Here is a 27715-nt window from a genome sequence, read left to right on the forward strand (position 1 = left end):
TGCTGATATATTCATTATAATATATGTTAAAAATACAAAGCCAGTAGAGGAATATACTAAAGCAAGTGATTTGGAGTCAAAGACAAAAATCCGTTCATGCAGATGTTAGCTGCAAGAAATAAAATTTCTGCTGGGACAAGGCTCATAAATTAAATTACAATAAAAGCTAGCTCTCCAAAGCATGATGCTTGTGTATTAGCCACTGAGCACTGATGAAAAAAGAATTATGAATGTGAAATGTCCGGTATTTTTTCTCCCTTCTACTCCTCAGGAAGAAAATTATTTCTATCCTAGTGAGCCAGTACCATGAGGACAAGAAAAACTGTCAGACTTCAAATATCTCCTTGGATATAAATAGTGTGACAAGTAGAGAAGGAGATCAAAAAGTAGCACACACCTATTGCATGGCTTTTTTGCAACTGAAAGAGGCAGGGCTCAGTGACTTGCACATTTCCTCTCATTCATCTATGCCCAACTCTTAGCTAACTCTATTTCGGTTGATGTGCAGGCTGGGTCATTTTAAGTGCAGGCTTTAAAACAGAAAGAGAGCATGTGTAGCAATTGCTGCTCTGCAGTGCTGGACTGTGACATGTCTGTATACTGGCAAGAGTTTAATGGCCACTTAAAAAGATTTGCTTAGATTAATTTTTGAGATACTGGAAATGTAACTGTGGATTTAGAATCCTTATTTATGATATAGGTACATCAATTCATGAGTTGGTGAATGACCAGAAAATATATTAATGTGCAAAGATGGAATTTTACTTACTGCTGTCAATATGTGTTGTCTGATATATATAGATGATGTAAATATAAAAAACACCTCTCAAACACTGAATCATTCAGTGAGGATGCCTGGGATTACAAGTGTTCATTTATGTAATCTGTACTTTTTTCCTTCCTTGTATCCCCTCCCTGCTCCCTCCTCCCCCCCCCCCCCCATCAGAAACTTTTATTCTAAGGTATTGAAAATAATTTGGGAATTTTCCCCATTACTTCGTTATAAAAATCTCATCAAAATAGATCAAGAAGACATGCTTTCTGTGGACTCTTGGTGTATAAAACAGTACCTGGAGTGAGCCAGACAACTGGTACCATATACATAAATTCTTATCTTGAAGAAGCTAAGAATTGGTCATAATACTTTGTTTATTTCACTATTCTAATACAAAAAATTACAAGAATGTTCTTAGTCCATTCTCTGACAGTCTCCGTATTTATCATACAGAATTTGGCAATTTTTTTTAGTTCATGATTCATACTATGTTCTTATTCAGAGTAGCTATTAATAAAGGTAATCATTGTATTAAACCTACTGGGTATTTTCCATAAAATCTGCATATTTTCTTTTGTAACTATAGTTTTGTACTGGCTTTTTGATTGGAAAGATTGCTTAACAAGTAAGCTGACTTGCCATGATTTTGTGAGTTTACTCACTGCTATCACTGTATAATAAAGCTGTATCTGTAGCAAGTCTCCTACTTTTTAAGTCATACCTAAACTCTCACTCAAACTTCACAACTAAAATATGAGGATTAACCAGTTAACTGCAAAGCCAAATCTTGCTCTGGTAGAATTAATACTAATAAGCACACAACATTCCCCCCCTCCTCTTCTCCTTTATGTTAGACTTCATATTACAACTTCAGATCTTGTAGCTGAGACCATCTCAGCAGTCGTGGGAAGTGAGCAACACAATTTTCTGTGGTTGACCTATCTGCACCTTTAATACTGCAAGTGAGAAAAGGGACTTGTGTTAGCTAATATGGAACCAATATGCTAGATGTTTGTACTCTGTATAGGGTATCACAGGTTGTCTGTTTAATTTGGCCATAAATGCTACAATATTATTTTTTTCTCTTCTTCTACCCACTCCTACCTCCGGTGGTCCCCAGAGCATAGCAAATCAAGATGTTTTCTATGTATATACAGCTGATGACAATATCAAATAGCATCAGTTGTGCAGACCAATAATTTTCTTCTGCCCATGGGAAATGGTTGTAAAAGGACAGTCTTATATCCTGCAAGCTCTGGAAAGTTGGTGATAATCAATGGAAGTGGTTGGGGGCAGTTTTCAGGGTTTTTTTTCCTCTGAGATAATATTATTAACTTGGTGGGATAACCATCTTTCCCTTAACAAAAAAAATTGTGTTTGATCTATGATGCCTTGAGTGTTACCAGTCTGGGTCTGAGCCAAAGCATACTAAAGCATTGGAATGGCTTCTGTGGATTTACCTGGATAAACTTCGGGTGAATCTCTAAAACGCTTCCAGGGCAGACTTTTTTGAGGCTTATCACAGGTACAGAGCAGGGAATTCAGAGTGGTCTTTTGGACTTATGAAGTCTGGGTTTGGAAACCATCTGTTTTGCCTCTGCATTATTTCCCTGGGGTTGTAATGACATGATTTCTAATCCCCTGTAGTAGCACATTTCCCCACAGAACATCCTGACTGGGAATGTAACACACCAGCTGCATTTGAGTTCTTAAGGAGGCTCTTTCATGCTAGTTTCCTTTGAGTAAAAGCTGTCTTTATCTGTTAAAAATTTGCTGTTGCAACAAAAGCTGAACAGAACTGGTGTTGGTAGTTATAAAAGCTAAGGCCTATAGCTTTTTCTTCTAAATCCTTTTAATTGTGTGTAAAAGTGTTTGTTTTTTCATCCTTTTCTTCCTTTGGATTATGTATTTTTTCAGTGCAATATTGATGCATTGTAATAGCAGACTGGTAACATCTTTAAGCAAAGATTTTCAGGAAATATTGTAAAATAAGTAGCACAAGAGTGGCAGAAAACAAATAAATCACTAGTACAAATGATTGAAGTATTTGAAATATGTCTCGTTCTGTCTACATACATGTTCCTCTTAAACTCTTAAGACCCAGAGCAAATGGTGATTGTTTTTTTGGGTGTTTGGTTTGATTTTTGTTTTGGTTTTTTACTTTAAAAATTCCAGGTTGTTCTGTGTATGAATACTGCAGAAAATTTCACCACAGTACTCAATTTTAGCATCCATTTTATTCTTGTTGCAGAGGATTCTTGCTAACTCTGAGCTTTTAACTATTTCCACTTACCATAAGCTGTTAATTCATCTTCCTCCCCTTCAATTAGGTTAGAAATAAGATGTAATGAAGGTCTTTGGGAGCACACTAGCATCTGTTAAAACTGTGATTCTTTGACAGAAGGAGATTTAACCTATAGGTTACAGTAATGCAGGTGATCAACTGTCAAAAAACCAGCACTGATATTAGACATCCTTGTGATCATTACTATTTATAGGGTCCTACTTGAATCCTACTGCATTTTGTGGAACGCCTTCTTTTCTATATAAGAAGAATTTCTCCATAAAATCTAGCAGACATGTCGTAATACTTAAAGGAGAGTCAAGGCAGAATATGTAACTTCATAAAAAAAGGATACGTTTGATTTGTAGGAAACCAACATGGTTGATTCATACAGCCTGATACTTCAGAGGTTTACTGAATGATACGTTATGGATAAATTCCATTTTTAGAATCTGTACTCTGTTCTGTAGAACAATGTATCAGAGTATGTTTCAAGGGCTTTTCTTCTATATTAGAATTTATATATTGTTTAGTCTCACTGTATTTAAACATGTTGCATACACTTCATGTATGCATGTGTGCTTGGGACTGTGACCAGGCATTTAATAGTGGCACCTATAGAGTACAGTCAGCTTTCACCCATATATATCAGAGTAGCTGGATTTGCAAGATTTTCTAGATATATGCTGAAATGACAAAATGCATCCAAGAATAAAAGAGTCTTTAACTTTTTCTTATTCTACTTTGAGGATCAAATGCTGTTTGAAATTATAAACCTACATAAATATACAGTGGCACTTATATTTAGCTCACATTTTTGTTCTTTTTGGATAGTGCTTTAGACTTAGTGCTGTGCTCAGCTATATTAAATCCCATGCAAAGCATACTGTTTCTACTTATTTTATCAGTCAAAACAACAGCATCTTGAGGACTGTGATACCTCTGCTAAGAGTGGTTTCTGTGTGATAATGTAGCGAAAACTAAGGATAGATATGGTAGAATACTAGGTGATGCAAACCTAAGGAATAATTTTGGATTCTGAAGCTGAATTTGAGATTGTAATCCTCTAAATTGGAGCTGTAAAAATGATTTGAGTTTTTGTCCCCCAGTAGTATAGAACAGAGGTTTGTTATTACTGTTCTGTTCGGAAGCTCTACCTAATTTTAAGGCATTCTCTTGCATGGTTTTGATTTTGTAACACTTATTTTCACAGATCCCCACATTCTAACATAAAATATTAAGGATCTGGGCAGATAGATACCATCTTTCAATGTGTGTTATTTCAGATTGTGTGTAAAGGTCTGAATTTTGGTTTATAAAGATGTAAATAAGAAATCTATCTCAATAACTCTAACTTGTCTGTTTCTCAGCATGAAGTTCCCTTGCTGGTATGATAAATACCTTTAACTTTTTCAGGAACAAAGTGATGACTGTCTACTAAATATGTGTAAAAGATACTGCATTTAAGTTTAATAAGCTCATCTATGGAAGACTCAAAAATTCAGAAGCTTTACTGCAGTAGTATTTCCATTATTTCAATATATAGCTGTAACATTAAAAACTAATGAAAGCTAACTTTTCTTCCGTAAATATGGATTTCCATTGCAGAATATCAAACCATTATTTGTGGTTTGTCATATTCAAGTGGCCTATGTTTATTTGTAACTAATTAAAGTAAAACGTTGAGGGGAAAATTGGCATTTCCATCAAAAAAACTTCAGATGACTTAAGTAAGCTAGGTACTCCAGTTCAGTTTGAGAAGTTACTCATATTTAATATTAAAATATAATGAAACATTAAGTTTGTTGGTATTTTTTTCTGATTACATTTAGAAAAGTACCTGTGAGAGGACATACAAACTTGGCTACAAATTCTGTACACATAATTGTTCATAAGTAGCTGCTACACACTTAGTTTAAGATCAGAGAAATGCTTGAGATTTCTTGGGCATAATAACTTCTTTAAAAATATTACAAGTTCTGGGATTTTCCTGCTGGATGCCTGCTAAAACTGTTTTTGTTGTGGTTTGTTTTGAGGTTTTTTTGTCATCTACTCGGAGGCCAGACACAAAGCAAGCAGTGTTAGTTTTCCTCCAAAAGAATCACTGAAGTTAGTCTTGCCAAAACTGAGTCAGAAATGCAGAAAATAGCTGCTGTAACTGATTTTTTTAAATAACCATAAGATCAATTCAGATATAAGCGATAAATTTTGCTGATCTGCAGACTACTATGAAGACTGAGTGCATTATTTATGTAGGCTGTCCTTCTGTCCTTGAATTGCCCTGCTGGCAATTCAAACTAAAGTAATGGTGGTGAGCTTTTAAGCTGTGGGTGCTTAAGGACTGATAAAATTGTATAACATTTTTCACAGGAATACAACATGCAAATCTTTTCAGATATTTATCACCCGCTCTTTTTTAAAGAGAAAAAAAAGACTTCAGATTCCATAGCTAAAGTGTTTATACACACAGTGTTTAGTTAGTATAGGAATAGTTGGAAAATTACTATGGTGGGCTTTGATTTCACAGAACTCTCTAATAATAAAATAAATCTTTTTATGGATTACATGTATAGCCTGTGACTATAACATCATAAATTATAGTATATTATAAACATCTATATGAATCTATAATGGTATGTTATGGCAGCGGAAAGATGACGTATATATACTATAACTGGGTGAATTGTCCCTAATCATCTCTCTCTAACCATCCTAATTCTCACTGACTGCAATCAAGCTCACAAGGATTGATCTAATCTGAGATGAAACAGTTTGTAGCAGATGTTTCTATATTTCTTCTATTCCTAACTTTAAATGCCAGCAGGTTTGCAAACTGGAAAATAATAATACTAAAAAAAATGCTATCAGAAATTTTAGGATTTGAACTATGACACTAAAATGATCTAAGGCCTAATTGTCTTCTATACTGTTGCAGAAGGTCATACTACAAGGTTTATAAACTAGAGGTTTAACCTTGCTTCTAATTAGGATGATAAAATGAAGCTCAAGGGTATGTGCAAGGTTTTCAAATATGAGGAATGTTTCCCTGTTGGATAGCCTTCATAGCATACCTTCAGACTGCATTTTTTATTAAAGGCATTGCTAGTGGTCTTTTTGGGATGTATTTGTGGGTTTTTTTTAATCCTGACTTTGCAGTTTAAACAGGTTTGCTTTTATTGCAACTGCTTTGTGGTAGATACTTTGGTAATGTTTGAAGAAAATATGTTGAAATAGGCAAGAACAGGTGGATAGTAAGAATCGATAAAAAAAAAAGGAAAACCTCCGAAGGCTTATTGTATCTTGTGGTAAAGTCTTGGCCTCACATCCTGGAGCTGCTGACAGTAGCAAGTAACCTCATGCTTCTGAGCAGGGCTATAGGATATTTTTGCCTCCTCCTGTTTTGGGAATAAGTGTCAGATGACTGTGGAGATATGTGAGTTCCCAGTGGTGTGGTAAGGAGCAGGAGCTGGCCTTGATTCCCTGCTACTCTGCACACTCTGCGCTAATTCGGGAGCTTAGTACTGTGCTGTAGTGTTCCATCTCTCTTGCTTCTTCATACATATCTAAATTTTCCACCCAAAATGTACCCATTTAGTGCAGTGATAACTGTATTTCAAAAAAGTGGACAGCAAAATCAGTGCTGTTCAAGACAGGGAAATCACTGTTTCTAGGGCACCTTAATTTCAAAGATGTCCAGAAACATAAGCACAGAAGGGATGGCATGTCTGTTACAACAGTACTTGCATTTGTCTTTTTGATGCAAAGTGGTGGTAACTCAAGTAGGTGGATTGCAATGATGAGATGTTTTGGTTTGTATGTTGGTTTTTTCCTATTGACTTTAGACAGCAATAGCTTATATTATGTTACTTGCTCTTTAGCTGAGGCATGAATGGTTTTGTCTTCCCATTTTCCTCTTGGGCCTTTTTACAGATAATAACTGCTGTGCAATTTCTCTTAAATTTTACTTGAAGGCATGACAAGTGTAGTTCCACTGAAGCGGGAAGGTGTCACCCCTCGTCTCTTCTCCCTTTGCCAAAATATGCACAGAAAAATCAAAAAGTGGTGGGTGTCAAAACAATGGTTAAATACGACTTTACTGTGACAACTATTTTTATTTTTCTTACTATGAATACTACATTTTTTAATTTGTGAGTCAAGATTTTTTTTTAGCTCTCAACATACTGCATTTCTCTCACATACCCCATAAAAAACAATATCCATTTTTAATGGAGATAACTAGTGAAGTAAATTTTAACATATTAATGTTTTAGTGGTTTTAGTGCATACACTGAAGATGTTGTCTTGTCTAATAGGAGAGCACTGCACATGGAAAGTCAGGGAGGAGAAATCAACTAGCCTTTCCTGCAGATAACAAGATGTAAATGCAGGACTGAATATTATGTAGATGTCTTCCTGGGAGAACCATTTGATGGGTTATGCTAGCAAAAAGCCCCATCAGTGATGCTTCAGTGCGGTCCTGGTCAGTGATGGTTTCTGTTAGTAACTGGGAGCTGACTCACCGCTGCTTCTCTTAAGAGACAAATGTTTCTACAGCTAGTGGCAGAAAATAAGATGGTTTTCCAATATACCCAAGAAAGTGATTGCCATTTGTACTATCTTTTGGATAGGGGCAGGGAGATTTCAGAGCATCTTAACTGGTTTGAAAAAGAAATGTATAGTGTTGCAACTTTCTTTTTTGGCACTATTTAAAAAAAAAAAAAAAAAAGAAAGAAAAAGACGGATGAGGGTTTTTTTGTTTCTGTTTTTCTTTGAATCTGAGGGAGAATTTCTGGAATAATTTGTAGAGACTTGTCAATAAAAATCCGTTCTCTAAATATTAGTGATGACTGGCAAAGCTTTATTAGCTACAGCTGTGGATAAAAAGAAATTTTAATCTCAAAAACATCTATTGTAAATGACTAGGAAAAGGCCTTAGAAATCTCTGGAAAATGGAGAATAATAAATAAGATTCCCACTGTAAACCAATCATTTTAAATTATTTTAGAAAAAGGAACAGGTTTTTCTTCTTTCTAAAGAACTAATTTAACCCTGGATTTCCTGTAATATGTCTTTTAATGGATTTATTATGAACAACCATGGCAACAATAAAACAAAACTGTATGATATAAGCGTAAAGAATAATGATATCTTCAGAGGCCAAACTTTTGCATATATTAGTCAAGAATATTAAAAAATGTAACCATGCTGGAAAGGTGAGCTGAGAGGTGAATTAAGCAGAAGAAAATGTAAGAAAATAAGATTATGCAGAGATTTTTATCATTAATTGATCTATTGCAATGTTTCAAGTAAAATATAACAAAGGGATCTCTAAACATTAATAGAAATGGAACAGCACTCGAAGTTGAATTTCTGACTGGAAAGATTTCAGAAATCATTTGAGGGTGATAAGGTTACATTGTTCCAGGTCTGGAATCCTTTTCTCTTGCTAACGAGGTGCTACTCAAGAGTCCATCTTAGGAACAGATGCTGCTCTCCCCTGCAAGCTTGTACATTGTAATGAAAATCATTCCCATTTGATATTGCAAGGGGCAGCTGAATCAGTTCTCACCAGGCCACAAGTGTGCTGAGTTACTGACATCGCTTACTGTTATATAGTTGCACAGGTATTGGGATCTAGAGGAATAAGATTTTTCTGCTCTGCCCGTCTTGTAAAACTGAGAGAGGAAGGGTGTTGTTTAAAGAGGTTCTGCTATGCCATAATCTCAGCAGGTAATTTCAATAGAACCTTCTCAGGTTTGTAGTGAACAAGTTTTGGTCCTTCTAATTGATACTTTAATAAAAGGAAGCCTAAACATATCACATACTTAATGCTATCTTCCTGAATTTCTCCAGAAAAAAACAATGGCATAGGGTTAGACTGTTGTTTGCCCTCAATATAAAATTTTTAAATCATATTTGGTGAACAGTGAGTGGTCATCCAAGAATGCTGTAAAACTGATTAAATGATCAAATATTTGGCGAATTTTCGACTATGCATGTGTGAAAAGCAGACACTTAAATCTCACAGGAAATACTAAATATTATGGAGACAACACTGTGAGTGGTTCTCATTCTCTCTGTTGTTAAAGGACTGATGCTGATTTCTTTCACAATGGCTACCCCAATTATCTGAGGACTTTAGAAGTCTTTCAGAAGTTTTGATTACAGCCAATGGCATTCTAAAGTAGGCCAGGGATAAAAGAGTATCTCACAGTTCGTGAATAATTGAGTAGGCTTCTGTATAACAATGAGGTGCCTTATGAAAGGCAAATGTTTGTTTGCTGTGTGCTCACATCTGCACCTATTTATTCATATTTATAGGTAAATTCATATGCTAATGCTTTTTCAAACACCAACTGTCTGTTGGTGTAACAAGGTAAAATGCTGCTGAAATGCAGTGGAACTGTATATGTTTATACCAGCTTTAAAAGTAGGTTTAAAAAAAATAAAATCGAAATGCAAGGATGTACCTCGGTGTAAGTACATACCATAGCAGGAGTCCTCTTTGAGCCATTCTATTCTTCAGATCTCTCCTCTCCCTAAAGGTCTGGAAAAAACAGGTGTCAATAATTGAAGCAGTAACAGTCTAAATGTAAAACTTAGGGTTCCCTCCTCTTGTTCTTTAGTGTTCTCCTCTAAAAGCAAGGGCTGTTCATTCTCATAGTCTATTTGCTGAAGCCTTTGAACTCATCCCATGCCGAAATTTGGGAAAAGGCCTAATAAGGAACATCCTTAAAGATAACTAGCATCTAGCCCTCTTCGATAGATACTTTGAAGTGCCCACTAATAAGGGGGTCAAAGCCTCCCTCTGGAATTTTGTCAGTTTAGCTGAAAACCCTCAAATTTGCTTCCACACTGTCCCAGATTGATACCCGGTGAAAAAAGACAGAAGTTGCCATTCAGGAGACCCTGCTCATTTGTCACTGAAGGAATTGCTCTGGAGTGTGCATTAGATAACCTTTTATCTGGGAAATGTTCTCATCCTCGCAGGGAGTAATCTGACTCCTTGACTTTGATTGTCTAGTTTTCTCCTTTGCATTATAAAGAAATATGACTGTGGCATATATATGTGAAAGAAAAAAAAAAAAAAAAGGGAAGAAAAAAAAAATTAAAAAGGACCAAAAAAACCCCCCAACCTTCAAAAAACTTCTCAGTGAATTAACACAAAACTTCCATTACCTTATTACCAGCTGTCCAAAATTCAGGTCATCTGTACAATGTGCATTCCATGGCTGTGCTAAAACCCACCACCACTGATGATGGGACCTGGAGGTTAATCTGTTTTTCTAAAGAGAAGTCTTTGAAGACTGTAAACCATTAAGGGTAGATAAGAAAATAAGGAAATCAATAAAAGATTTGAAATGAAGGCTGTGGTTTTTACCTTGATAAAGAACTTCTTAGGAAAAGTCTTTTCTCAGAGGAAGAGAGATGAACTGAAAATACACATAGACTAAAAAAAAACCCCAGATCCCCGAAGAGCCAAGAGTATTATTAAAAGCGACACTTTTATTAAATGAATAAATAAATATGTCCCCTTTGGACAGGTGGTGCTGTTGCTTTTAGTAAGGTCAAAATAGCATAAATATCCTCTACCTGCTTGTGGAGCTTTTCACATCATAACGTTTTGAAGAGTTAGTATGGGTTAATCAAGAGATAACTGTGAGAGCAGTGCTGTAGCTTTGGTAAAGTTGCAACACTGCCAAGATGTTATTTGAAGAACGTACTGTCTAATAAAGATGGTTTATGATGTCCCACAGTGTAATGTCATTTTTTTCAGGAAATATTGTCTTTGCTTTCCCCCAGGATAGGTGAAGTAATTTCTGAGATAGGAAGTACAATTGTACAGTTGCCGCTTTACAACCTTGGTAGAAAAAGCCTAAAACTTGCATGCTTTTTAAGAAGTATACTTGCAGAGGATTTCATTAAATGCTGTGTTTTCTTCCAAAGGTCTTAATCATTAAATATATTGATACTGTAGTCCAGTGGTAGGGTTTTAGAAGAAAACACTTATTTTGACTGATAACATTCATCTGAGGTAGTGCAACGGGATAGTGACAGTATTATGATATCAAAATGTGGTTAATAAGCTTAATTACTTTCATGACACTGTATTTGTTGCTTATACTCAGCTTAGACAGCATCACAGTGAGGGGAAGACTCCTTATTTTAGCTCTCTCTGTTCATATTTCCTTGATTTTTTTTTTTATTTGTTTTGGTTTTGTAGTGGGAGATGTGTTGATCCAAATTAAATAGTACTGTACTTCTTGTGTTGTGTCATTAAATTTCATAGAATTTCTGAAGAAGTAAGACTCTTCTTCACATATGGCCAGTGGAACCAATACTGATATTTTTTGGTTTTCAATGTATCCTTGAAATAATAACATAAAATTCCATATGATATTGTTTATAGAGCTGTGAAAGTACTAAAGAGGAGAATTAAGTAAACTATTTTCTTAGTTTATAAAACTAGATTAATGTCTAATCCCTTACTTGGATAATATAGTCTGGAGAATTATCCTTAATCATATTCTCTTTGAACTACAAATGTATTCTTATTTGATAATTCAATCCTGATTTAAACTTCTGGTTATGGCAATACCATCAGAATGCTTGGTAAATAGTATAATAAAGTACCCTCATTGCTTAAAAATGCATTTTAAGCAAAATTTAGTGTGTTTGTCATTAAAATGAGAGGATAATATTGTTTTGGTTTGTGTTTTCTGGAGGATTTTATTTTTCATTACGTGTTCCCAAATTTTAATAATCTGCATAGTTTTTCCTTATCAAGTTTGTCATTGAACTAAACGAGAGAGCTAGATGTTGTTGTCCAGTAATGGTCACATTTGTGCTTATTTCAACCTTGGGTTTTCTTTTCTGTGCATACAAGCTTATGCTAACTGCTGATTACTGTGTTGTGTTAAAAGCTGCAATGAATGTTTCTCAATGGTATTGACACTCTTGTAGAAATAAGAGTATAAATGTGAAAGCTAGAAATGCATGGAGTGATTTCTGAAAGTACTTTCTCTAATGACAACCTTATAATTCTTTTCACATTCAAAGTTCATGGATTTACTTGCATCTCAGGAATTGTCAAATTTGGTATGCATGAAAGAAATTGAAGCTAAAAAGCCTACAAAGGACTGACAATCAATACATATAAATTGATGAACTGGTATTACTTGTGTAGAAATAATTGATGCTTTCAGAATTTTCTGGACTTTTAAAATAAAATACTGTCATTTTAAAATTTCTTCCTGAGTCAATTATGTAACTGAATGCATTTGTGATACTGCCCACCTTTAAAGAAAAGCTTTAAATAAAAACTGTAAAGAAAAGCTAATATAATCCATTGATTTTGTTTGCAGATTTTCAGGCGTTATTGGTTAGTTTTCAAGAAGGCTTCCAGTAAAGGACCCAGGAGGCTAGAAAAATTTCCAGATGAGAAGGCAGCGTATTTCAGGAACTTTCACAAGGTATGTCATGCCTTTCTTGAGAACTGAAGCATTACCTGTTTATCATTCTTCACTGAGAAGATTGTGTTCTTGATATGTCTAGTTTGCAAACAATACATTGAGAATCAGGTTGCAATCCTGAGACTAAAAGCACAGTAAAACATCTGTAAATTTCAGTGATGCAGGTAAGATAGCACACTTTTTTCTCCAGATGAGCACAAACCCCCAATGTGTGTGAAGTGACAGACTGATTTTTTTCTTTAAACATTAGTATTTTGGAAATGGGTAAAATTGTCTGCTTAATCAAATGCTTAACCATTAGTTTTTAACTGAGTATTAAACACATTCTGAAAATGCTAAATGCCTTGATTGTAATGGCGACACTGGTTGAATATGTAACATTATTCCCAGATATCTTCAAGATTTACAAGCTCTGTCAACAGAAAGGATTTTTAAAGGTAAAAATTCAGGAGTCACTGAATGAGATTCTCCCTTCTTTCTCTGTCACTATCACTTCTGTGATGGAAAGCAAGATATTCAAGCCCGGGTTTTTATTTGTCTTGTAAATTGCTGTTATCAGATCCCCAAGTCAGTCAGTAGACTTCAAATTAGCTAATCCTAAAATAGGGCAGGGTTCTGTGCTTGTACTATTGTCTTCTATCCAGTCACCTTCAGCTTTATGTCAATCAATGTTAGATATTACATTAAAACTGGCAAGTTGAAACACAAAGATGACTTAACCCAGCCCACATAGCAAGCAGGGAAAGAGTGTGGATGTAAGTCTAGATCTCTTGAAGGCAACTCTGATGCTTATTATCATGAAACTACAAATTATCCTTTAAGTTCCAGTTAACCTTTTGGTGTCTTTAAATGAAAAAAAATATATAAAAAATAGCATGCAATTACCCTGTGAATATTTTCTAAGAAAAAGAGCCCCAGTAATTTCATATAACCAAAAATCCAACTTCTGATCTTATATTGGTATCCAGGTTTAGGACTGAACATGTACTAGACTGTTGACACTTTCACTGAGTTACCACAATGGCAATGTTTACTCCCATGTGTAGGGGGTCCACACTGAGAAAAAGTGATTCTTCTCTTCAGCATAAATTTCAAAAAACATTTACTTTCAAAATGTAGCTTAATGATGGGTCTTTAAAAGGATTAATTGGATGGTTTGGGCTGATAGCTGTGGTGGGTTGACCCTGGCTGGATGCCAGGTGCTCACCAAGCTGCTGTATCACTCCCCTCCTTAGCAGGACAGAAAATAAGATGGAAAAGATATGGGTCAAGATAAAGGCAGTTTAATAAAGCAAAAGCAAAGGCCATGCATGGAAGCAAAGGAAAACAAAAGATTTATTCTGTACCGCCCATCAGCAGGCGATGTTCAGCCACTTCATGGGAAGTAGGGCTTCAGTACATGTGGCAGTTGCTCTGGAAGACAAACGTCGTAATAATGAATGCACCCCCCCTCCTGCTTTCTCTTAGCTTTTATTGCTGAGAAGATATCACATGGTATGGGATATCCCTTTAGTCAGTTTGGGTCAGCTGTCCTGGCTATATCCGCTTCCAAGATCTTGCCCATCCCCAGCCTACTGGTTGGGAGGCAGAATTTTAGAGAGAGAAAGAGTCTGGATGCTGTGCAGGCACTGCTCACCAGTAGCCAAAACATGGCTGCGTTAAGAACACCTTTCTAGCTACCAATACAAAGCACAGCACTATGAGAGCTCCTGTGGGGAAAATTAACTCTGTCTCAACCAGACCCCATACAATAGCTGTAGTGATGGCTGGAATTCCAAGGAGTTCCCTTATCTGTAACATCTGCATGTATTAGCAACAGGGCAGAAGGATGACTGTGGAGCTTTGGGGGGAGCTTTTGTGGGTTTGTTTGGGGGTTTTTTTAATTGTTTTTTGAGCCTGTTATTGCCTATAGCATACTTTATGTGTAAAAGGACTCAGGAACGACTTTATATGTTGCTTCTCAACTGTTGTCTTTGTAGAAGAATCATGTGGTGTGTAAGAATTGTTTGAGAAGCTAAAAAAATAACATAGATACAGATGCAACTGCATGTTGTAGTATTGATGGAAGTGTGGCCCTTTGCATGTAACATAAGCAAATAGAAGGTGGGGTGGTGTTCTTTTTTATCCCTTTTTTTCCTCTTATTCCACTCCTTGGGGGCAGGGAGGGGGAAGAAAGAGAAATGGAAACTCTTTCCTATTTAAAAGGATATTGGGTTTCTGGCTGTAGAGAAAAAAGAATTGTATCCATTCACTTGGATTATACCCATTTTTCAAATAAAGTAATGAAATCAGTTCTAAAGTGATATTATCAGCAAATAGAAACACTGAATCTTATTCTCAGGCTTGTTTGTGGGTTTTTTTAGGGATATTTTATTATTTCATAATGATTATTCTTCTCAATTGCCTCCATTCTGATAAATGAAATAGTGGTGAAGTAGATGTGCATGGGTTGTGAATAGTCATCGAGCATCACTATTGAGGGAACAGTGAAGGTCATTACGGGGCAAAATATAGTTATTTGATAGCTGATATTGCATCGGAATATCCTGGTTCTCTTTCTTTCTTTTCTAGAGCTGCTTATTGCTTTGTTATGTTTTGAAGTACTTCAAAATTCATGTTTATTGCTATCCAGTGCAAACTGTTAGCCCTGTTTTGAAATTCTCTGTTTCCTTATTCACTCACAATATATAAGGAGGGCATCTGGTGTGCAAAGTTGAAGAAATGAGACCTGGTGGGTTTTAAGGAAAATTAAATAGAAGTTGCAAGCCAGACTTCTTATGAAAGGACAGCACACCTGAAAGAGTGAAAGGCTCTGATCACACACTAATATTCATGTAAGAATATGTACATTGACTCTGAGATCCTTATTGCTGTACAATCTCTTTGTAACTAGTAGAAGAAAGGGGGTGGTACAGAGAGGGACTCAGAATGTACTGGGACTCTCTAGGAACTCTCGTCCTTCAGACCTTTAGATCAGTCTAGGTTACCTTTGGAGGAGGTCTAGGAGTAGCACATAGTCTTACTAGATTGTACTGTGCAGATTCTCAAGTTTCTTGTGCAGTTACAGGAGAAAATTTTACCTCTCAAGTGGAAACATAACAAAAATTAATACCTTTGATTTATCTGCATTCAAATCAGTATCCAGGATCACAAACAATACCCAAATATAAGTAACTCACCAAGATCTCCACTTTTCCATGTTTGAGCTTGAAATGCAGCTCAGATCAAATTCCTGTTTAAGGCACTTTACCAAGATGGCTATGTATCTCCTATACTTACGTAATAAACCTGTGTACTGGGCAATGGGAATGATAGAAGGAGCTAAAAAAAAAAACAAAACCCAGGACTGGTAGCACAAAGCTAAGAGAATTAAAAATACAGATTTTCTGGTTTACATATGCTAAATAAATATTTATTAATGAGCAAATAAGCTGGCCTCTTTAGAAACTGGACTCCTCCACCCCTCCCTAATATCTGGACAATATGTGGGTTTATTTGTTATTCTGTAATTCTCTAATGCTGTTGTGTTTTGGTGTTATTTTTTTTTCTTAATAATTTTCTTACTATAAATAACAATAATGACATTAGTTCTTATAGACAAGTGCCTCCTGACAGTAACAGTGAATATTACATTCATTAGTCGAAACATGACCTCATCTGTTCATTCTAGTTTCTGGTATCAAATTAAAACTTCTCATTACTGTAAGTTTAGATCATTACACCCTTGCTTAGGTAAGTTATAGCTGGACTGTTTTCCCTTGAACATTCATTGTAGAGGTTGTGCAGAACAGCTGTGTTTACTCCCATTGCTCCCTCTAAAGAGGGCATAAAGTGGCAATAGCTCTGCACCTGTCCCAGAGGTAGGTATGTTCTTGGTAGCTGTTCCTACACTATCAGAAAAGGCCAAAACCAGACACCACAGCTTTACCAACTTAAAAGAGGGCATAAATAACAAGCTTTCTTATTTTTGTTAAAGAAGATAAAAGATATGTAAGAAGTGAAATTCTTTCAGGCTTTGGAGGCATGCTGATCCAACAGTACCAGTGCCTATTACCCATTAGGAGTGGCTTGCACAGGAGCATTATAGGAAGTCAGCATCGCTAAGTAGCAGCATGAAGGTTACTAGAAATGAGAGATCAAACTTCAAAACCTGAAGCGTATCCAAATAAACTAGAAAGCATTACACAGCTGCCCAATTAATTGTTAAAACAAAATTAGAAAGAGCAAAGTAGAGCTTGAAGAGCAACTAACCAGCAGTATAAAGGAAATGTTCAAGAAAGAGAGTAGAAGTGAGCACATTTGCATTGGGTTTACTGTAGAGGAAACTGGCATGCTCTGGTGTGGGTATGCAAGGGATGATTCTGCAGAGATATCTCTGTATTATAAACTTGATCATAGATAATTTGGCCCCAGCTACACAGAATGGTCACTAGCAAAGTATGGAGAACCTATTCACTCAAGACCCCAAAGAGAACTTAAGGGTGACATAGCTGAATTACTAATGGTAGTCTATAAACTCCAAAACGGGAACCAAGAGATCTGGATTCTTCCATTCCTTGTAAAATTTCCAGTTCCATTAATGCATGATTCTCTTTCACTAATAAGGTAAATTACCATCACACAAAGTGAAGGTGGAGTGAGTTGGGTCTGTCCCTGACAAGATATAGCTGTCTCAGAGCAAGAGAAGCTTGAATCTGTCAATGCTGGCATGCTCACCCTTCAAATAAATAAATAGGTGATGTCTGGCATAGAGTTGAAGACTTACTGATTTAATCTTCCCAATATGAGAGATTGTTCTGTTAAGATTGTGTCAACAGCTGCTGCCTCTAAGGCTTCAAGTTTTAAGTTAGCAAGATTAAAGTAGGATAAGACTTTTAGATTTTTTCGTTATTTTTTTTTCTGTTATTATGTTCAATTATGATGTGCTTTATATAAATGTGCAATTGCAAAATAAAATAAATTGCACATTTTAGCAATGACATCTGATAGTCAAAAATATATATGGAACAGATGGTCTTAAGCACATGTTACATAATATATTTCCACAGAAGTAAATAATAATCAAGAAAAATAATAGCAGTAGCCTTCTAAATGTAATCTACTAAATTAAATTTCTGGCCAGGGCCACACAAAGGGACCTACATTACACTGTTTCTTTCACTGCTTGATTGTCCTGAAGAAACTCGTGGAACGCTAAATACTAGTTTCAGAAAATGGTGATTTATGTAATGCAATCCCAGTGATTTATGACAAGTTCTTATATCAGCTACAGTGGTTTCTTGAACATCTCTTGGCAATAAGATCTCCTGTGCACATGCATGCAAAAGCATACACCCAGGGTTTCTGTAGTGTGTTCGTAGTCCTGTTTTGTAAGAGGAAGGAGGGGGGAGGTTCTTTTTGTGTTTAAAAACTCAGTATGCAGGAACAATAAGATATTTCTTTTTCTACAGCACAGTTGCTAGTCTCTAACTGAAATGGTCTTAAACCATGAGGTAGTTATTCACTTCAAAATATTTCAGGATAAGTGAATTCCTGACAACTTTGAAAAACACTAAATTTTGCGACAGTCATCTATGTACTAGCCCATACTATTCTCAAATATAATTACAACTCTAAAATGAAAAATAAAAATATTTACATATGGTAGCATTATCATAATCCACATAAGAACTTCTCTCTGATCGTTTCCACTTACTCAATTACCTTTGGGTTTATTTTTTTCTCAGTGTTCTCTGGCCACTGCCAGGTTGCCTAAATAAAGATTCTTTTTGCTAAAGAAATGTGAACTAACCTACTGTTTATTCTAGTTTAATCCAACAGTCCTGCTTTATTGTGGAGTATTTCAGCCTCTTGTGTTGCTCATGTTCACTACAAATCAGAAGTTATGCAAGTCTCCTTATGGACCTCTATAATCTGGGATGCTACTATTACTACTCATGATGTTGCATTGCTTCTCAGGTGCAAAGGCATTCTCAAAAGAAGGTTGGGTAAATGTCTATCAAAATGTAATTGTTAGGCTTGAGTTTTTGCACTTTTTGTGATAAGATATAACACTTGATTTGCATCCAAATTTGAATATTATTTGAATTCCCCTTTCTAGCTTTTTTTTTTTTAATAATGTTTATGGGTTCTGTTTTTCAAAATCTGAAATTTAATCCTGTCTGGTTTTGCTGTGTTGACCATTTTGCTTCCACTGTTAGTTGATCTAAACTTCCTCAGTAAGTCTTTATTTTCTCATCTGGTTAAATTCACTTAAAAATTCATATTAAACAAAAGCTAAATACAAAGACCTTATGAAGATCTGGTCACATTCACAGATACTAGATTTTTACTTTGAGAACAATCCCAAATTTAGACAATTTTGTCCTTACCCTCTTCTCCCCCTATGCTTGTTCTTTAGAAGTGAGATCATATTTTATTGCCCAAAACTTCTTTCTGAAAATTTCAAAGTAGTGATCTCAGTGTAGTATTTTCTTAGGAGCCCAGTGAATGTGTGTGACTGTTAGTTTTGAATAATATTTTGCAAATTTTTATACGCAAAGAATCAAGAATTTAACAGTTATTTTTTGTAATTCTTTGCTCTTTGAGGTTGAAAGAGGTGCCCAAATGTACTTTGTGTGTTTTTTGCACCCTTATTTTGCTGAGTCTTCCAAAGCAGAGATAACTAAATTTTCCTGAAAACTATATCCTTATTTTTCCCCATTTTGACATGTAATTCTCTTCAAATATTTGTTTACAACACTTTCAAGTAATATCTTGTCGTCTAGCAAAATCATCTGTTTGGTATGGGGAGGTTACAAAGGAGATTGCTTTCATGAGCAGCTATTACTTGAATGATGAGATTAAAATGAATAACTTAGTAAAATTACTTAGTTCTGTACACCAAAAAATAAGATTTTCAGTAATTATCAGATCCCTCTTAAAATATAGACGTATCTGAACAACGTTCAAAGCAAGCATTCTATGCACCAAAAAGCAAATTGCAGGAATAATTGGAGCTGTGGTGGTAATAAAGCTAATAGAGTCTGAGCACATCAAAGGGCAGCACGCAAACTAAAAAAACAAAATCTCTTTCAACAAAGATTTTATTAAGGCAGTAACATCTTCTTTCCTTAACAACGTAGTGAAGAAATCTACAAACTGAGCATTCTGACAGAACTTTGAGCTCCTAGAAGCATGGACCTAAAATGCTTAAATGACCCTATGAGTCTCTTCCTGTGTAGGACTCTACTCATCCTTCTAAACCTTGAAGGCACCCTTCTAACTCATCCTTCTAACCTTGAAGATTATTAATTAGAAGTGTCAGTTCACAGGGTAAATAAAGAAGTGATGTCAGTGGGCGACTTTGAATTCCTCAGCAGTGACATCAGTGGCTGAATCTAAGTATCGAGGGAACAAATGATGGGAAAAATAAAGATAATATCTTAGTCTCTACTGGTAAAATAAAGCAACTCCAAGACATCTTAGTGGTGGTTCTTATATGAAGATCCATGTACACTTTAAATTCATAGTAGTACTGGAGTGCATGCACAGTTTTGCAGCAAAAGGGACACTCTACTCTTAAAAATCAGCTGTTTAAACAGGAGCCTGTATTCCCATTATATTAAGTGTTAAAACAAGCTGGAGGACTGAACTTTTTACTGTAAAAAATATTATTGGATAGGGAAGGAACATTTAAGCATTTCAGCAGCAGGGGGAAAAAAAAAAAAAAAAAGGAAAAATACTTTTATAATGTAAGGCTTCCAAAATGTCATTGACCCATAGAACAAGTAAGGTTGAAAGGGACCTATGGAGTCCATCTAGTTCAATCTCCTGCCCAAAGCAGCATCAGTCAGATCATATTGCTCATGGCCGTGGCCACTTGGGTTTTGAATATCTTCAGAGATGGAGGCTCCATGACCTCTACAAAGCTAAATGTGAAGTCCTGCACCTGAGACCTAATAGCCAAAGCAACAGAAGAGACTGGGACTGAGTGGCTGGAGGGCTGCTGAAAAGGCCCCAAGGGTCCTGCTGGGCAGTAGCTGAACCTTAGCCAGCATGTGCCCTGGCAGCAATGAAGGCAAACCATGTCCTGGGCTGCCTCAGCAGGAGTATGGGCAGCAGGCTGAGGACTCTCAACTAGGAAAGCTCCCCCCTGCTGAGTGCTTGTAAAGCCATATCTGGAACATTGTGTCCAGTTGTGGTCTCCTTGCTGCTTTATCCAGGATAGACACTGAAAATACTGAGAGGGTCCAGCAGTGGGCCAGTGAGAAAATTGGAGGTAGGAGAACCTGCCATATGAAGAAAGGTTGAAGGAACTGGGTTTGCACTAGTGAAGAGAAAAGGCCTGGGGGGACTCTAATCACAGCCTTCCAGTTTTGATGAGGTGACTGAGGTGAGAGTCAGAGGTGCTCTCTTCTCAAGGATGCACAGGGGAAGGACAAGAGGCAATGGGCCAGAGGTTGCTTCAGGGTAAATTAGCTGGACAAAAGGAGAAAAAAAATATTAGCCATGTGAACAACTAAATATCAGAGCAGGCAGACCAGAGAGGTCAGTATTTCCTCACTGGAAATCTTATAGACCTAGCTTGGCAGGGCCTTGTATAACCTTATCTAAGGCCATGCTTTGACCAGATGATCTCCAGGGTTCCTTCAACCTGACTTCTATGTGAACCATGAAGTATGTGTCATTAAAGTTGCTATAAGCTCTTGATATATCCCTGTGCTGCATGTATTGTGTCAAACTGGTCCTGCCATCTCCTGAGTATATTTCAGTTATTTCTAGTGATGGAAAAAATATAATCATCCTAGTGTCTCTTAAAACACTCCCAAGAGATTTTTTCTTTGAACTCCTTTAGTGTTATTGCTTTACAGAAGAGAACACAATGGTTTGTGTGTCAGTTATGTATGTTCTGGTTTTGCCATGAAAATCTAGCCATGTTTTGGGAAAGTTTAAAGCTTTTGCAAACCTGTATTTTGTGCATGTTTGTTAGAAACACTTCTGACTTTGACAGCTGAAATGTCTCATGTCATCTATGAAGCTTCGTATATGATGGAAATTCAGATAATTTTTTCTCTTGAGTAATGTAATCTATTCCCTTCAGTTCTTTCAGGGCTAAAGCCTGACATTCACTCTAATAGCTACTTGTCATTTCTGAAGACTAGTACAGGGTCAGGTGTTTGAGATGAGATCATGGAGCCGTTCTCTGTATGTAAATCCTCTGGCACCTAGGTAACTTGGGAAGGAAAACTGTTGAATTGAAACTTAGAGAAGAAATAGACCAAAAGTTAGAGCGTGAGAGAAAAATAAAGGAATAAATGCTCCAGCACACTATGAAAGCACCTCATCAATTAGATATCTGGGAGAAACACCAAGAGCTTCTCACAGATGGAAAGCTGGCTGTTGTAGAAGTTAACATGAGAAATGCTAAAGGGAAGAATTGGATGGGAAGATAGTGAAGAAAGTGCATATCATTAATGACTTTGCACAAAAACAAGGAGACTGGTACAGAAATAAAAATCTCACAGTAAGAGAGAGGTGGACAAGGAAGCAAAGAGTATGGATGTAGTTTGTCTCTTCAGCTCAATTATATCTGGGGCAAAGAGTGCAGCAAGACAGATGCACATTAAGAGAAAGCAAGAGGGATTGTTCAGATTTTTGCATCAAAGCAAATTGTTCTCTGATAACACTACCTACGTCATGTTTCAGCAGGTGGGAGATGTGCACTTCTCAGACATTTCCCAGGAGTGATACGTTCTGAAATAAGAAGACCCTGTGTTTGGGAGTGAGGGTTTCAGTACCAGGTACCCAGGTGAAACTGGGGGATAGGTACTTCTGAGAAGAGAGACTGGAAATAAAGTCTCTGAAGGAGGTGTCCACTGGTCTTTGGGGGGAGATCAAGAACAAACAGTTGAGCTAGGATGGGCTGGGCTGGGCTTTGCTATGGAGATTTGCACTAACTAAGCTCCCCCTTTCAATGCAAGTATTGATAAGCTGAATCCTGGATATCTCAAATTCAGAGTGGAATTTTAAAGGACATATTTTTTGCTTTCATTTTTTTTCACCATGCAGTTTCTTTCTTCCTTCCCTGTCAATATGATCCATGCCTCTCAGAAGTGAGGAAGGTGTGAAAATAAATGAATATTTGTGAAACGATCTGTGTGTAATATATTTGTGTGATGTCCATTATGGAAGAACCCTGAGAAAAACCAGGGTGTAACCAGTATACCATTAAGTCAGAAAAACAGTATAAAGATATGAGAATCAAACATAATTTATAAAGCCTCTATTTAACAGAATGGTATTTATAATTTATTCTGGCTGAAGTGAAAAATAGTTATAAAAAATCAAATGTAATCATATAATTAAGACAATGTGTATCATAATATGTGTGGATGGGGTGCCAATAAACATAAAGGTATTTATTTGTGTTAACACACAGAGATCAGACCCAGTGGGGCCCACCACCATAGAAACAACAGGAAAAGGGTGGACTGGACCTATTGAACTAGTAGTCAAAGTAATACTTAAGTCTTCCTTTGGTAGCCTTCAGCACTTGACTGCATTTGTTATTTTTTCCAATATTGTGTGTCTATTCTCATTGTTTAAGTGTAGAAAGTAAGTATACTACATAAATAATAAAAGCTCATGATGAAAGTTAAAAACCTAATTATATAGCCTGCTGTTTATAACACTAGTAAAGAAATGTTATGTGAGGATATTTTTTTTTCTTAATGACAAATTTTTCCCTTGAAGCTACTCTGAATTGTGTCTGTGTTGTTGGAGGAATGTTTACCATTTTGATGTGGAAATGGGAAGAGACATGGTGCCTTGTGCAATAGCTATAAAAGGAAGCAGACAGGTACAACCATCGTGTTATGGGGTACCAGGGAGGACAGACAGGTTTGTCACTGTAATTTACTTTCTCTTAATAACAGGAGATGTAATATAATAGCTCTTATGAGTACTAGGTTTCATTTAAGGTTTTGGTTTGCTTATAGTAAGGGAAGCTTTGCAACGTAAATAAAGAGCAATTTATTGTGAAACTTGGCAGAAACCTATCTAATTTTTACTTCTTCATTGAAGGAAATTTGAAATTCAAATCACTGGCTGATGAAGGTTATTAAAAATACATTAGAGTTGAAAATGTAGCTGTATGTAATTGTCATAATAGATATTCAAAATCAATTTATCCCCAATGACAGTTAAGCTAAAAGAATTTTAAAATTATCAACCTACAAGTTTTAGTTAATTTTAGTAGTAGATAAAGTGAAAACATTTCCAAAAGTTTGTCAAAAAATTAAACCTATTTCTTTTAAAAAAGATCCTAAAAGAAGGGTTAAATTCTTGTTCGGAATCTTACATTTTCTTCTTCTTTTTCAAATTACTGCATGTTATTACTTCTTCTTTTTTTTTTTTTTTTTTTTTTTTCCCCCCTCAGGATCTCTATTGCATTTTTCTCTCTTTCACATTTTTTTCCTAAGGAATTCTGGACCACTTTGAGTGTATGTGTACACACACATGTACAGGCATGTGCTGAATTTAGGTTAAACTCATAAATTTTCTTTTTATATCTTTTTTCATATAGTTGATGTATTTTTCTGATTAGCATCAAGAACCTCATAGGTGATATGGTGCTGTTAATATTACCTTCAGAATATCTGAGATGCCTTTAATATATATGTTTATATTTAAGAACAGCATCAAAATGCCAGTTTTGTTATTGTTGGATTGGGATGGGGTTTATTTCTGAAGACACTGAGGCATCTTTACACCCTTTAAAAATTAACGGGAGTAAAGTTTTCTAAATAATACTGGTTTTGTGGTGGGTTTGTATTTATTGTTTTAATCTTTTTTAAAAAAAAAAAAAAAAACAAAATAATAGGTTAGTGGATATCTCTGTGATTGTGCTTGTATATGTCCATGCATGGGCTTGTATTACTTGCTGTTGTCCACAGTCAGCTATGGGGCAGAGCCCCCAGCTGAATCCTGTGCTTGTGTGCAGCTTCATGACCTTTGGGATCAAGTTAGAAGAGCCAGGAATGGGGGGGGGGGGGGCAAAGATGATGATGAAGATGATGTCTCTTCTCCTTTCCTGGCTAATGTAATTTCTGTTTTTTTGAATACAGCTCTTGATAGTTCAGCAGATACCCAGCATCTGAGAGGTCCTTAAAACCAGCATCATGAGGTGCCTCTCAACTGTGATTTTTTTTTCCCCCTGTGAGTGGTACAATGGAAGTAAGCCAGCCTTTCTCAGCTAATTTAGACCCAAGGCTTCCCCATGGCTTCAAGATCTGACTAAAGGAAGCTGCAGCCTAAGTTGGAGGCTTTCACCATTTGAAAGGGGTAGGAAGGGGAGTTAAGCCTAGGGCTCAGCCATTGGCATAATGTACAGCATAGATACAATGAAAATAATTTATGTGCATTGAAAGCCTACAGTTACTTGTCTCCTCTAACACTCCTGACCCACTTTGTCAATGCGGTGGGAGATTTCATAGTTAGGTTTATACCTAGCAGTTTAACAGAAAGAATAATATACCTATCGCTTACTGCATTTAACACAGTTATATTTTGTAAGCATGTCTTTGCTTGTAATTTGTTTTCAAATGTAGTCTGTGTTAATAAACACTTATTTTTAATTGAGTTTATTTAACAAGATAAGTTTGGGAATTATTACAGGTCAGCCAATTTAAATAAACCAAGTGGAAAATTTAAAGGAAAAATACATTTCTCCTTTTCTTTTTCCTTGAAGATCAATAACATATTCCTTTTAATTAACCAATACCTTTGGGCTGAAACTAGAAAAGGTCTGGGCATAATCATGTACTTTGAGAATGTTGAAAGTGAAATTCTTAGAAATTGAAACAGCTTCTAACTGTCCAGTATATTTTAGTAGCCTCATAAAGCTATTAAAAAAATCATATAATAATCTAATTCATTTACACATGCATTGTGAAGTATCCTTATTACTCTACTTGGATAATTAAACTACATTAATGGAATGCCCCATTTTGTTTCTCAGGCATAGCACAGTGCTACTGTTTGCATAGCTAGTAACTATCAGGAAGTTTGATATTGAAAGTATCTTTTATTTTTTTTTTATTGTAGCTGAAATTTGGAAAGATAATTGGGAAACCTATTTTATTTCAGTTGTGATGCATCTTCCCTCTCTGCCATCTCTCTAGTGTGGTGTTATTTTTCAAGTGTGAACCTGGGTTTCAAATGAGAGTGCTCTTTTATTATTAAGGCACTAGTTACTTTAAATTTTGTCAATGCTCACTTTTACAGAAGGCTCAGTTTTTTTCCCTTTTTTTTTTTTTTAATGCTATACTAACACAGTAGTCTGACATTCAGTTTGCACATCAAAATGAAAGGTCAGATTGGAAAACATATTTCAAAGGTTCTTTAGGATAGTGAGAAAATGGGATTGGGGAGAACTGGGATTTTTATATTACAAATGACTGTCTATAAAAATACCCTTTGAAGTGTGAAGGCATGTCTTTTTCAGTATGTATTTAAAAATCCTAATTAAAATGTTTGTTAACGGAAGAGGTCCACATACACATGAACTGATCAAATTTTAAGTATTGCTTTAAAACACCAGGATACCAGCCAAAACCAGAATAATCCAATAAGATTAGGCAGCAGTTCAATCCTGGCAGTATTACAGCAGCGCAGTTTGAGAGAAAATAAAGGAACTTGGCTTGGCAAAACCCTTACTTCTTTGCCTATTAGAGGTAGGTGGTATGACTTAATATGCTTATTCTGCCCTGATAGGTTAGATTTACAGACACTGAGAAACAATATAGCATTTAAAGTGGCATAACAAAAGCTAATCAAGTAAGTTTGATTTCCATCCTTAATTTTTCTAGATTTCATTGAGGCAAAGTAAAGAGTTTGTAAGTGCTTATGTGGTAAGTGGGCAGTTAGAATACAGCATGAATCTGGGTACCCATGTTGTAGACCATACGAAAGTCAGTAATACTGTTATTTAGCAATACTTAGCAATAGTGAAGACTTAGAGAAAAGAGGGAGTTGAGGTGAAGATTCAGATTTTCTCTTTCTTTTTACATTTATTTAAATTTTGAGAAATTAAAAGATAGTTATTTTATTTTATATTTAGTCTAAATTTACATAATGTCATCTACATTCTCCAAAAATGCTGAAAAAATGAAACTTTTTAATTTTTTAAAAAAAATCTCAGTTTTATCTGGAATTTCATAAGAAATTGTTCAGTATCCCTCTTCTATTAGACTTATGCATATTTCTTCCCATCAAACTTCACTTTCTTGGCCTGACATTACTGGCTTGTACTTAGCCTGATTTATTTTTAATATATACATTCATTCTGTCACTTTTTGTTTGTTTGTTTTTATTATCTACTTTTTCAGTTAACAAATAAAATTCTTACTGCTGTTATAGGTGTGGGTTCCATTTAGTGCTTAGAGGAATGAACATTCACTTGGTAGCAGTTTCTTAAAACCTTATTCCTCTGAAATAGCAGCTGGAGACCTGTCCCAGAGGCGTAATGTGGAGGTTGATATGCCAGTCTTTGGCAAAATTCCTGAAGAGTGTTGTTACCATAACAACTCATCTTCTTCCAAGGATGAATCTGCATGCAGAGATGGGGAAAACTCTTCTGTTTTCTTTGTGAATTGGTTTTGCTTTTATGTGATCCATTCTTTCACTTTTCTGATCTTGGGATTTCTCTTCTCCCTTCTTATGTTCCTCTTGTAATCTTTTAAGTTTTGCTATTCTTTCATGAAATAGGTTTCTCATTTCTCTCTGCTTCTTAGTACTTTTTTACCTCAAGTCTTGGTCTTCAGTCTCTTGCATCCCCTAATCCTATTGTTGATTGTCATGTGCTGGTTTTGTGCAGAATATGCTGAAGTCAGCAAAATGTGTTTAATTTTAAATACTCTAAATGCCTAATCCCACATGGGTTTGCCCAAACCTGTAAAGGTCCAAATAGCCTTACAGAACTGTTAACATCCCTTTCTTAGACTGACAGGTTAATTCAGATGTGAATGAGCCTCAGGAGGTCTCTTGTCCAACTCCAGCTCTGAGATCAGATGTCGTTGCTCAGGGCTTTGTCCAGTTGGGTCCTGAAAACTTCCAGGGACAGAGAAAGCCTCTCTGGGCAGCCTGTCCCACTGCTGGGCTGTCTTCAAGGTGAAAACCTTGCTTCTCATCTGCAGCCTGAAC

General features: G+C 36.0%; 1 protein-coding gene across 1 annotated transcript in view; it reads left to right on the plus strand.

Moving 5' to 3' along the window:
• Positions 1 to 27715, plus strand: part of DOK6 (docking protein 6) — a 269698-nt gene that overhangs the window by 88100 nt on the left and 153883 nt on the right. Inside the window, exon 2 of the mRNA XM_074822826.1 lies at positions 12425 to 12532. Within this exon, the coding sequence (XP_074678927.1) occupies positions 12425 to 12532 (108 nt within the window). The remainder of the gene's footprint in view (positions 1 to 12424; positions 12533 to 27715) is intronic.

Source organism: Strix aluco, chromosome 1, assembly GCF_031877795.1.
Source record: "Strix aluco isolate bStrAlu1 chromosome 1, bStrAlu1.hap1, whole genome shotgun sequence".
NCBI lineage: Eukaryota > Metazoa > Chordata > Aves > Strigiformes > Strigidae > Strix > Strix aluco.